Genomic DNA, 13,184 nt, shown 5'->3' on the forward strand with positions numbered 1-13,184 from the left:
AAAGAAAGGCCACCGAAAAACAAGTTAGAAATCTTTTTGTTTTCCATTTATTTCTCCTCTTTTTTTTTTTGTTTTTCAGTTGCAGCGACGTCGTCGACGCATCATTAAAATATTTTCCACTCTTTGCTTGGTTGTTTGGTGTTAAATCAAAAACCACTTGAACGAAATAAAATCTTTCTCATAGTCCGCGGTCGCACAATGGCCAAATGGTATGGATGGTATGGTATAGGGGGGAGTCGCAAACAAATTATGAGAACGTTTCGGGATCAAGTCGACAAGAATGTTTTCTTTTTCTCGTTTCAGCGTTGGGTTCAGTTCAGTTCAGTTCAGCTCAGCTCAGCTCAGCTCGGATCGGTTTAGTTCTTTTGGGCTCTTTTGTTGTCCGACGATGTCGTTGTTGTTAAATTGATGACAACAACATAAGAAATGCTGAAGCGTGCGCTTCAAAAATGTATCTGCATGGTCGACGGAGATACAAAAAGCAAAGCCCGAGATACATTTCGGTGTGCTGACCGTTTTGCGTATCCGTGACGATTTCTTTCCCGTTTACCTGTGCGACACAGACCCAAAAAGCAGACAATAAATCAATAATCAAGCCGCCGTGAGAGGGAGATGGGTTGCTGGACGGATGGATGGATGGATGGATAGCTGTATGGATGGACGGATTGGTACGGAATCGGATTCAGAATCAGAATCAACTGGTATCGAGAAGAGGCGAGTCTGGGGCCTTATCATCATTATTCAAAGCGAGCCACCAACGCCGCCGACACATTGAAATGGGTATAGAAAAATAATAATAATAATAATAACGAGAACAACAAACAGAGACCGAGGGAAAACAAAACAGAAACAAATCGAACAAAAACGAGTTCCTAGAGTTTCTAAAAAGCCATAAAACGACGACGAGTTTTGATTTGATTTTCGAGATCCAATCGACTGGCATAGAACACATGTACGGGTATGTAAAAAATACATTTCAATTCACACTCAGCCCATTCGACTGGGGTTCCATTAAAAAAAAAACAAACCTCCAGCCCAGACGGACCAAACACAAAAATGCGTGGATGCTGTGGGAGAGAGTTGGACAGAACACATATTCTGGACGGAAACCTCGACGGAGGCAGCAACTCGTCATCGGTCATATCAGGTTCGGGGATTCGGGTTACACAGGGCGAGAAAATAGTAGATCAAATTATAATGAATTATTTAATATTAATTGTCATTAATTTAAAGAAACTGCAAACTTTTATTTCAAGAACTGACTATGGTCATATCATAATTTTAAGATAATTGGTATATCTTAGATTTATCATAATTGAATTAGCAAGAATACTTTTGCTATGCATTTTTAAAAATTTTTCTTTATTAATTTTTTCTTGCAGTGCAGAAAGAAAGAGCAGTGCGACTGAGTCCAGTGGCAGCCCACGCCCGCGTTATGATTTTGTGGCCATTTTATAACTAACAGCATTCCAGCGGCGCCGACAACTGAGCCCAAAGTCCCCAGTTCAGTTCAAGTCCCCCCATCCACGGATCCCATCCCAGTTTTAAGACCCCAAACCCAAAAGGGCCGGGCCACACACATCGATGGTTTAGCTGATGACGACGATGATGACCGCTTTGTGCCGCAGGAAGGAGTTGGGGGCCAAGTGCATTGGAAACGCCGTCTGGTGACAGAAGCGGCAACGGGAGCAGAATCAACCATTCGAGAAGGAGGATGTTAAGGACCGATCGGACGATCGAAACCTGTTGGGGTTACGATAGGGATACCCATTCCATTACCTGCTAACTCGACCGTTTTTATACCCTTTAATACGAGTGGGAAAGGTAAAAGTATGATAGAATAATCAAATAATCCCATTTGGATTAATTTTAAAATAAAAGTATTAATTTCCCAACAGGAGAATGCAATCTATATAAAATGTAAGAAGCCTGGACAAAAAGCTTCGAGTCTGTCTTTAAAAGCCGTTTGAGAAGATTAAGAACGCAATAAAATGAAAATAAATATTTGGAAAAGTCGTAAACTTATAGCCAAATTATTGCTAAGAATATATTTATAATGCGTTGTGAAATGAGTGAGATAAAGGCAAAATGATAAGCTGGCACAGTCAAAACCGCAAGATAAACCCCTTAGATCGTTCGTTTTTAAACATAATTTAGGAGCTTATCAAAATTGGATTTTTATCGGATTTTATCTTCTAGCGGAAGATAAAGTTTCATGTTCGCACGAGAAGTATTTGCAAATTGGTCTCGATGGTTTCGATTGGTGGAGCGTAAGTATGTGTATCTGCGTATCTGCTCTAAGTATCTGCGTAACATTTCCTTGAACTGCCGTTTGGGGAGAAGATACATATCTATCTACAGATAGTCCGCGCTCCACATTCCACACGTGGCCCCATCCGCTTATCACCAAACCACTGGGTGCACCAGATACAATTTGTATCTGTATCTGCGGTCGACTTTGCTGTTGCTTTATGGCCCCTTTCCAATTGTCTGCAGGTCCACACTGCGGCTCACATGTTTTGTATAATTATCGTGGTTAATGTCTCCGCACTGGCTGGCTGATAAAACCTTTTATCAGTTTTGGTTTTCTTGTTTCGTTTCGCTTTTTGTTTTTTTTTTTCTTGTGCTTTGTTTTTGTGTGTGAGTTGTGTGCTATTTGCCTTTTAATTAAGTTGAACAAAAAATATTGTCAACGCATTCTTAAACGTGGCAACAATTTCAGCCCATTTTGACCTTGAGCCGAGTAACGGCAAATAGCAGCAAAACGCGATCAGTCCAAAAGATACAATGTATCTGCGGCGAATCAACTTTCAACGCAACTCAGTGTCGTGAAAATGAAAGTCGGAATATTTTGCAAACAAAAATTTAGTTATAATGGCTGCTCAAAGTGCAGTGCGGCTCAAAACAAAGTTATTACGGCCTAAGCTTTGTTTGCCTTTCTGGCTCATGGCAAAAAACCCACATGGCCAGATCGGCCCCAGATTTGCCCAAGCATCAGTATATATATATTTTTTCTTTTCTGTCTGTTTTTAGCCTCAGCATTAGCCCCCAACCACATGGCCAAATTGCAGAGTTGCCGGCCAGGAGTTGCCCAATCTCGTCTAAGATGCTGCATAATTAGCTATAATTTGTGAGCCAAAGCAAAGTGAAAGTCCCGACTGAACTCCAAACTCCAGATGGGATCATCTATCGCTCGGCTCCATCTTGGTTTCATCTGCAAAACGGACGACTTGCCATAGTTGGATGTCAAAGGAGCAACTGCAAATTGCCGGACATGGAGATTAGACATTTTCGGGATTCATAACATTTTCCATTCGAATGCATAAATTAGTGAATTAAAATTGGAGGGGTATAAAAACTTAGCATGTAAGCATGCTTATAATTACATAGTATATTAGCAAGGTTATTATTGATTTAATTGCTTACTATTTTGTTACATTGCTTAGTTATAATTTATTGATTGAACTTGTTTCCCGGCTTATCAATGAGAATAAAAAGTTGTTGTGTGATTTTATAGTTTTATACAAATAATCTCTTTGTTTTATTTCAATTATATTTTTGATGAACAGTTTGTTACTTGTTGTTAAACAAAAGATTTACCATTATGGGCCTCTAATAATTTGATTCCTAGTTCGATTTTCCTCGGCCATAAAAAAGTGATTTTATATGACCCGCAGACCGAGTGAAGTGAGTGATAAACGATGTCAAGCTCAGATTTTATTGGACTTTTAGACCTAGACCTTTTTTTTCCCCGAACAGCGAGTCATTCGCTTGTGTCCGATCATCGAAAGCCGCATCATTATGATCATTGTCATCGTGGTGATCATTAGAGCGGCCCACAAAGAATGCATTTGCATGTGTCCGGCATCAACAGCTCCATTTCCATTTCCATTTCCAACTGCGACTCCACAGGCACAGATGCAGATACAATCATAGGCACAAAACATTTTTCCACTCGTGATCGCGGTGCGTCTTTTTGGGTTTGTGTGTCAGTTGCATTTACAGCTACGACAAAAAAGCATTTCAAAGTTTTTCATCTCTATTTTATGATCCAGCTAACGGTTTCGGGGCATTTCTCGATGATGAAAAACTCTTTCTTCGTCATACAAAGTCGTCTGTTTCTGGATTTTTTAAGAGGGGCCTAGCCGAGAAGTGACTCTGTTTTAAGTACAACAATAAATCGAGACTTAAGGATGGAATGGAAAACCGGAGGGGGGGGGGGAAACCACCCACCCACGTAACGGGCGAAGACAACTTCATAATTCACTCAAGAAAAGTGTTTTTTTTTTTTCGTTTTCTTTTGGTTTTGTTATTCAGCCCAGTACGCCGGCTTCAATCTCAATCTCAGCCTACGGATGAATCGCAAAGTACATAAGTAGGTGGCGGGCTATATGGCTATCCATGAGATACTTGGTGCGTATAGGAATTGTGCTCAATTTCCACAGACACACACTGTGACAATCGGGGGCCTTATCAACACAGAAGCATCATCATGCACAGCATGCTTTTATCTCTCTCTCAGTTTGAGTCGTTTGAGAACAGGCGTTCAGAAGTGGCCAGCAGCTCCATTCCACTCACAGAAATCGGGGGTTACGAACGGCGATTGGAGGCGTTTCGTCTATATGTGTATATAGGTTTTATTTTCTTTTCTTTTATTTTGGCTTGCTGGAAACGCAGCTCTCGGGTTCTCTCGGTTTCTCAACGCTGGGTTCTCGGTTCTGGATTCACCGTTCTCATGGGCAAATGGATGTTTGTGCGCCTCTTTCTCTCCACTTGCCAGCACTTGCCAAATACACGGAAGAGAACGGGGCGAGATGTGCGAAAACTGGAAATGGAGGAGCCGAGTTGCAGCACACAAAAGCCGCAGGGAAACCCAAACTCACACACGCACACACACACACACACACACCGAACCATTTCTAAGCCAAAGGAAGTCCAGGAATGGAAGGAATCAGTCTGAGATTCAGGGAACGCCGGAAGGAGAAGGGCAGTCCGCTCTGAGACAAGTGCAAATGAATCGAAATGAGGCGAGCTGCAGTCACAGAGGCAGCAGCTAAAGCAGAAGCTCTCACAGGGAAAACTCATTTTGGCAAAATCGGTAAAGTTGTGCAGATAATTAGCCAAACAAATGCATCTTTTAAATACTTGCATTCTTTTACTGAAAAAAGACTATTCCGTTTTATTTTAAACCTTTCAAGTTGCCTTGTTTTGATATGGTGCATCATACTCGGTAGCCACTGTATCGGGTCGCAGTGTCTCTGTCCCCATATCTGTTTCTCTGTTGCTGTTTCGGTGCTCGGTTTTTAGTCTCGGCCACTTGGTAGCTGTGTGCGCGAACTGAGTTTCGCTGGGTTGAGTGTGAGCAGCTTAAAAAGCAGCGGCTGCCCCTTCAGCCCCTCCACCAATGACCCCCCTTTGCCCTGATTTTCCCCGCCCCTTCGAATTCCAGAAGAGAAGCTTCTAATGCATTGGGGCTGTCGTAATAAGCGCAGTTTTTGTTTGAAAAAAAAAATGCAAGAAAATTACGACAAATGGCGAGGGGAAATCCGGGGAAAATGAGGGGTTTTCAAGATTGCACTCTAGAAATATATATATGTGCATAGAAAACCAAGTATATGCATGTGCCTGTATATCTGATGAAGGGGGGAATCATTCAAATTTTGTTGAGTTTTCTTTGCGAGCAAAAGTTTTTGCTGCAACTCAGTGACAATGAAGCCATCCAAAAAAAAAAGAAAAAAAACAAACCCTCCAAGTAAGAAGTTTTCCTCGGGTTTTCGGTGACTGGAAGGGGTTTTCAACTTTATCGTGAAAACCCAAAGTATGCACTTAACACAGTTTCATCAACTCGGCGTCTCAACGCTCTTTCTCCGCCAAACGCTGAGAATATCGCTCGTTTTCAATAAAAATAGCTTAAAATTGTAACAGGCGAACAGCGGAGAAAATGCGGAGAAGTCCGCTGTGAACGAGGAGAAACGGAGAGACAAGTGCCAAATGATGATGCTGGGAAATTGCTGTGCTCTGTTCCCGGTTTTGGTTTTAGTTTTAGTTCGAGGGGAAGTGCAACGATGACTTGAAAGTTTTTGAGTGCCAAACTTTATACTGTAAAGAGAGGCAGTGCACTGGGAGAAAATGTAGTTAATATGTTATGAAAGATGTTTATAAAATCAAACAAAAATGTTAAAAGCAAAGGAAATTCAATAAAGGCAAAATGAGTAATTATTCTTAAGAAATTAGAATTTGTGAAATTGCGGAAATATCGTTTAGCAATTAATTTGTCTTAGTGTTAAGGATTAAGTTATATATCATATGCCATTTTTTAATAAAATAAAGGCTGTACTTACAATTTGTTAAAGTCTTTATTTTTAAGTTTAAAGGAAAGTTTTATCTTTACAAAATTAATGTTTCTTATTACTATGATGATTTGGTTCAGTGCACCCCATCCCTTAAACTGGACGAGAATGCAGAGAACTGTGCGACTGGCACTTGCTGCTGCTTTCCTGCTTTCGCGAGCGCCGCAGATGCAGATGCAGCAACATCAGCAGTGGCAAAAGTAGCAACATCACGGCAGCGGCAACATCGCAGTAGCAGAAGCAGCAGCAGCAGAAATTCGCATCTTCTGTTGGCACGTTTTTACTTCCGGTTCGTGATAGTGGATGGATGGAAGCGGGGCTGGTGGGGGGGAGGAAGCGAATTCCGATCCCAGTCGAGTGGTTTGTTTGGCTGCTGCATTTTTTGGAGCGCTGCCTTTGTTGTTGTCGCTGCACGTTTGCGGTCGTTGGCTTCATCGTCTCGTCGCATTTGTTTTTGCATTTTGTTCTGAAGTAACAGCGGATGCTGCTGCTGTTTACCCCTCGCCATCCGCACTCCTCAACCCTTTCAATGCCACAAATCCGTATCTGTAGGTGGAGTTGCAGCAGCATCAGTAAGCCGTAAGCAGCTGTCGGTGGGCTGTGGAAGTCTGAGGATGCTTGCACCACACTCCGCTGAATCGTTTCAATGGCGTTTCGCAACCGAAGTGTTGCTCATCGGATTCTAGATGCCAGATTAAGGGAAGTTTTGCAAGCACAAGTACATAAGAGTTCAGTTTAGCATCGTATTATTACAGTTTTCAACAACATAATTATCTCTTAGTTGCTACCATTTTTTTGGCGTAGCTTATGTTCTGTATATCTCAGATAATACACACCAAAACTTCAAAGTAACTGGAAAATTTAAAAGAAATTAGTTTGGATTAGACTGAATCCAAAAAAAAGCTTTAAATTTGCATTTAAAACTGAATCTTTCGGTTTATTCCACTTACATTTAACCTTTGAAACAGCAATAACATTTTTATTGTAAATAAAAGAATACTTAACGGTCCTTTCGATTTCTGACAGCATGTCCCAATTAATAGCAAAGTTTAAATACGTTACGTTCTTACATCATTCGATCCAATTTTTTAACTAATGTTAACTACACCCAGCTTGCCCGCTTGACAATTTTCTTCTCGCCTTCCAGTCGTATACGCAATGTTGACGGCAGGTCTTAGCTTAGCTTAACTACCCAAGTGTCTGATTAATTGGCAACAAGTGTTTGACTCCTGTCCTGAGTGACTGGCTGAGAAAAGGTCTTGATTCTCACCTCACCTCACCTCAACGCCGCGAGTGCCGATCGTGTTGTTAAACATGGCGTATGCGCAATGTGTTTTTTCTCTGCCACGACTTGCAGTTCTTCGGCGAACCAAAAGCGGTGCGGCCAAAACAACATAATTAAGTATTTATTTATTTACGATTTTGGGCAACAACTACAACGATTTGAATGCAACAACTCTGGTGTATTGGCGTTTAGCAGCTTCAATTTCAATTTCAACTTCGACTGTGTTGCCACAATTGCTCATTTTGCTGGCTCTGCTGCTTTTGTGGCAACCTTGTGCTAAATTTTCCAAAACGTTGAGCCTCGTTCGTCGCCGTCGTCAGCCAGCAGCCACCAAAATGTACGAAATACAAAACACAAAACCGAAAAGACTAAAACCAAAAACCGACAAAAAATACAAAACAAAACGCCAAAAAAAAAAAAAATGAAAAGAAAAACAAACTCTGTTGCAACTCTGTGCAGCAGCAGCAGCAGCAGCAACAATTGAAGCTGGCGATAAATGTCAGTCAAAGCTCCGGCCACGCCCCCTCCCCCAAGCCGCCCCTCGATTGGCTGACGCATAACTGGAAAAGCTGCAGCACAGTCACAGTCACACTCGCAGCCAGATTTTCCACTGCGATCGCATTATTTATGCTTATGAGCCAATGTATCTATCGGATACAGATGACGCTGCCACCGCCGTTGACTCGCTTTATTAATTTTCAAACGGCTCGTGAGATTGACACCATTTTCCGTGGCAATGATGACGCCGTCGTGATGACGACACCGCGGGGCCTTCAGAATAAGTAGTTTACGGATTGCCTAGCAGGGTGCTGAAAGAACTATGCAAATTAAATCACGTAATCATCGGAATAGCTTTTCGACTTCGCCATATAGAGTTTGGCATTTCCATAAGCAAGGTATGCTTTAAACTGCAATTGGAAAATTCGAGATAATTTTATATATATTATTATCCTTTCCATTTAAAGCATAGCAGGTAACAACATTTTTAAATAGGCCAAGCGATTGCATGAATGATTTAAACAGTAAAATTTTCTGCGAATCATCGAACAAGTCCGCCTCCCAACTGTTTTATCTGGTAATTTGGTAGTTACATAGCTCAGCCGATGGCCATGCACTTGGCATATGAAAAGCTCCAATTAACGCATTGAGAAATCAGTGGAAAAACAACGAAGAAATTTTGAAAGAAAACCTCGAATACAATGATAGCAATACACTCTTTGTGGAAAATTCAAAGAGTTTCAGAGCGTCAAATCGAAATGGCTATAGATTCGAACTTCACCTTACGGAAAGTGTAAACTGGTGGAAACGTTGCGGTAGGAAATTACTTTAATTTGTTGATCCCCATTGTTGCTGCGGCTTCAGATGAAACTTGGCTAACTGAATGAGTAAATGAGTGGATGAGTGAGTGACTGGACTGGCTGACTGACTGACTGCTTGACTGGCGGCCACATGTTTTCACATGATTTCCACACGACGGACAGGTGAAAAGCAAGGTAAAAGAAAACCAAGTACAAGACCAAGACCAAATCGAGACAGCAAAGATTCACTGGAGCAAGAAAAAGAAACCGGGCAGCAGGCAAAAAAAAAAAAAAAATACGAGAAAAATGGAACCCCAAAGGGAATGTTTGGTGGAAAAGTGTTGACTGGGCTGCGGGTTAAGAAGAGTCAAGCCCAAGATTTGACGCGCTGTCTGGGCAATTCCTATAGCCACAGAATAAGAAGGCATCAGAAAGATATAGCTACAGGCGGGGCTTTTCCTCTTCGGTTTCCTCCCCAGGGGATACAGACAATTGATCTATCACATTGAAATTGTTGCGTTGAGTGGAGCTTGTCTTGTTTTGTTTTGGCATGAAATGGGGTTCTTTTGCTTCCTTCTTTTCTCGGTTTAATTGTTTATCAAAATGCAAATTTGAATAATTATGAGTAGGGGGAATCCACCGGTTTTAATGGCTGACAACTGATTTGTGTTGACTTAGAGTAGCGACCTTCTATGGATGATGGAATAATAGAAGTGGGCAACAACAATGGATAGCAAAAGAGGAATAAGTTGGAATTAAGCGGAATTAATTTGGGATTTTCTTGAATGAGATTTAATAATAATGTAGGATTCAAAACAACGGATTAATACAAAAAAAAAATTAACATGGCAAAACTAATCCTTACTTAGGAAAGGATGGATAATACAAAGGTATGCTAAACTATCTACATTTGAATAAACATTTCACTTACAAGTACCAACGTAGTTGATACTAATGTGAAGGAGAATCAAATTCCGCAAGAAAAATGCCATAAATTTAATTAGTAGTTCTTCCCAGCTTTTATCCCATCATAGCCTGGGAACCTTTTCGCCTTTAGCTTCAGCTCTCGAATGCCTCAAGGTCATTTGCGAGCGTTGCTGCGAGTTCCATAAATATGCATGTCTGATATGTCGGCATATTACAATACTTATCGCGTACCCAACAGAAACCGCCCTAGCACCTACACATAACCACTATGAACAGTGTGTATCGCATGTAACTTATGTATGTAGTATGTACGAGTTTGAATCTCTATCTCAATCTGAGTGCGCAGAGACGAGTGTATAGTTCATTGCTCCCCTTAGGGCGAGAAAATCTTAGGAAAACGGGGATTTTAGGGGGATGAGCGACAAGCGGCGACTTTTGGGCGACTGCAAGACGCACATAAACATCGAAAGATACTTTAAAAAAAATACCCACAATTGTCGTAAGAATAATATGATTATAATAATAACTATAGCTAATGAGCCTGTTCTTTAAAGAAAGTACTTAATACAAATCGATTAGAATTGGTTTCTTTATATTAAAAAAAAAACTATAAAATATTTATGATATAGTTTTGTGAAGTAACAGATATTATTATTCAACACACTTCAACCTCACTATTAAAATTCCATTAAATTCCATATAGCACTACTAAAACCATGTATAACTTTGTATTTATTAACAAAATCAATGTTTAGCTAAGTGAGCATAATAACTTCTTATTTGACCTCTGCTGTATATAACTACGACCTGTTTAGCTGCAGTTCATAAATTTTGGCCCTTAGTAATTGCTGATACTTATATTTTTGCCTTCTTCGCTGATCCTTAGCCTTCTAGACTTTCTGCACATTGTTTCGGATGGCAAAGCTACCACTTTACGATGACTATTTTAATACTAAACTAATGAATGCGTCGCAGGCACGCCGAGTGTAACTACCCAAACTACCCACACTGCCCAGTTTTTGTCGGCCAATGTTGGGCAGAAAAAAAAATATATATATATTTATGGAAAATTTTCCCTACCACTTTGCGAAGCGGTCGACGTCGAGACCCTTTTTGGAATTACAGACCATTGCTAATTTATGCGCCTTTTGTATGATTTTTCATTTGGGTTTTTACTTTTCTTTTGCTCCGGCAAGGGTATTCCCCATTTCCCCCTCATCCATTTCCTATCCCATGTCCATCCAGGGTTTCAAGTTTGTTTTGTGCTCCGCTACCAGTAACTCGCACTTGAATTCACTTATATATTTACTCATATGTGGCAGCCGCAAGGAAGTTCGTGAAGAGCGGTTAGCTTCGAGGGGATGGGGGTTGTCTAGGGCGTTCGGACCCACTAATTGCATGATGGGCCATGTAATGGGCTGTGGTTTGGGCGTGGCATATCGCATAATGTGTGTATACAGTTGATAGACATGAATGGGAAAGTTTGTTTTCGGCCAATGAGTCCGAAACACGGATTAATATAAGGGAACAAAGGAAGGAAGGAACAGTAGAGGATACAAAAGGACAAGTTGATGTGCAGAAAGGGGGAATATATCCAAGTGCAATTCTGCCTATATTAAGTTTCATTATTTAAACAATTAGGTTTCAAGTTTTCACTAATATCGGTACAGACAACTGGAGTTAATGGTTCCACTCCCACTCGTGATCCTCCTCATCATTGGGGGCTGTTAAATTTAGTGCCTCCACTTCAGTTTTAATTACGATCCACAGCCAAAGAAGACTTTTGCGGGAAAAGACTAGGAAAATCAAAGATGCAGAGAAAGAGGGGAATGTGAGAGGGCCAGACTCCCTGAATCGCACTACGTATCTGTTGCACACATGTTATTGGGGCCCTGCCTCCCATTTTTCCCCTATATCACTAGCCCCCCCACCACCCTCCATTGGCCATCGACATCGAGCTCCTTTGTTTGGCAGACAATTTAACATATTTGGGAATTCATTGCACTTTCTTTTATTAATACGCACACTCGGAACAAGGCGAAGTCGTAGTCGAGAACTCTGAGTTCGTCTGGAACATATGTAAGTGCATGTTCCTCATCCTACTATTTACACAGTACACTGAGAAAAAAAATAGGTTGTATATACAAATTTATGGATTTAACAAAAATGTATCTAATTTAAAGACTCTTCTGATTATATAGCTTAAAATTAATTACCACCATTTTGGTACTTCACATTCAGTTTTCTAATAGTTATGTTTGAAAGAAATGTATTTTAGAGATTTTCTGTGTAGCCATCCCTATATTCCAGTACGTATCTTTGTCTCTGCCTAAATTTAGTCGCATTCCATACTATTTTCGATGCTGTTGCTGCCCGGCATCTGTTGCTGGCCTATGCCTTGATTGTTCCAATTTTGGCTATGGCCAATGATGGCAAGTCATTGATAAAAATAGAGTAGATCATCCCCTGGATTCCCCCTTTTCTGAAACTGCTCTCTTTGTGTCTCTGCCCAAAGATATCAATGGGGAGAAATCCATCAGACTGCCATTTTGGGGTGTTATTTTGAACGGGGGAATGGGGGGCGAAAATGGAAATTTATCTGCTAATAGCACATCTGTTTGTCACATGAATAAAGTTGGGGGTACTGACTGGGTGACATGAAGTCATTTATGTCACACGTGTGCATTGTTTCTGAACCAAGTTTGGCCTTAGTTGGGTACAACTGATAGCAATCAAACAACTTTTAATTGATCTTGTGGCTCACAGGCAGGCTTTAATACATTGCAATTGTTTGTCATAAATTGTTGTTTGGCTAATGAGCAGCGCACGCCAATTCAAAAATGATGACAAAAATGACTTTTGCCAGTAAGATGGCGTTCTAAAAGTTTAAAAAAAATCTTTAAGCTATGCTTAATTTAAATTCTATATTTACCAATGCGATTGACCTTTGCGATTTTTTAACACCCAATAATAATAAAGGCACTTGAAAAGTGTTAAAAAATAAAACATTAAGTATCTCTACTTACGTAGGTTAATAGAAGCTATTGAATCCAACCTCGCTTATTAAATTATGCAACTCAGTGCAGTCAGTTAGATCTTCTCAGGCAGCTGCACAAATTGCGCAAATTGGTTTGAAACAAATGTAAATATTTATTAAAATTGCGCAAGACGCAAGGCCCCACCTCAACCTCCCAGAATTACAGTTTGCCTCCCCCTTTTTTTTCCCACCCAGTTTTGTAAATAACTCAAATGTGCACTGGATGGTGATGATCAAGCAAAGCTTAAAACGGCATGATAATAATCGCGAACAATTCAGTTCAGTGC

At 40.6% G+C, this 13,184-nt stretch overlaps 1 protein-coding gene across 2 annotated transcripts; it reads left to right on the forward strand.

Moving 5' to 3' along the window:
* Positions 1-519: 519 nt before the first annotated feature.
* CG43245 (uncharacterized protein) lies at positions 520-1,994 on the forward strand. 2 transcript variants are annotated; one of them, NM_001274759.1, is made up of 4 exons: positions 520-958; positions 1,035-1,147; positions 1,383-1,824; positions 1,899-1,994. In NM_001274759.1, exons 1-3 carry the CDS (start codon positions 951-953, stop codon positions 1,460-1,462), a joined length of 201 nt encoding a protein of 66 aa, NP_001261688.1. In that variant the 5' UTR covers positions 520-950; the 3' UTR covers positions 1,463-1,824; positions 1,899-1,994. The 2 variants fall into 2 exon arrangements, with proteins under 2 accessions (NP_001261688.1, NP_001246709.1); NM_001259780.2 differs by having other exon boundaries at positions 1,383-1,994.
* The last annotated feature ends 11,190 nt before the right edge of the window (positions 1,995-13,184 follow it).

This window comes from Drosophila melanogaster, chromosome 3L (assembly GCF_000001215.4).
Source record: "Drosophila melanogaster chromosome 3L".
In the NCBI taxonomy this organism is placed as follows: Eukaryota; Metazoa; Arthropoda; class Insecta; order Diptera; family Drosophilidae; genus Drosophila; species Drosophila melanogaster.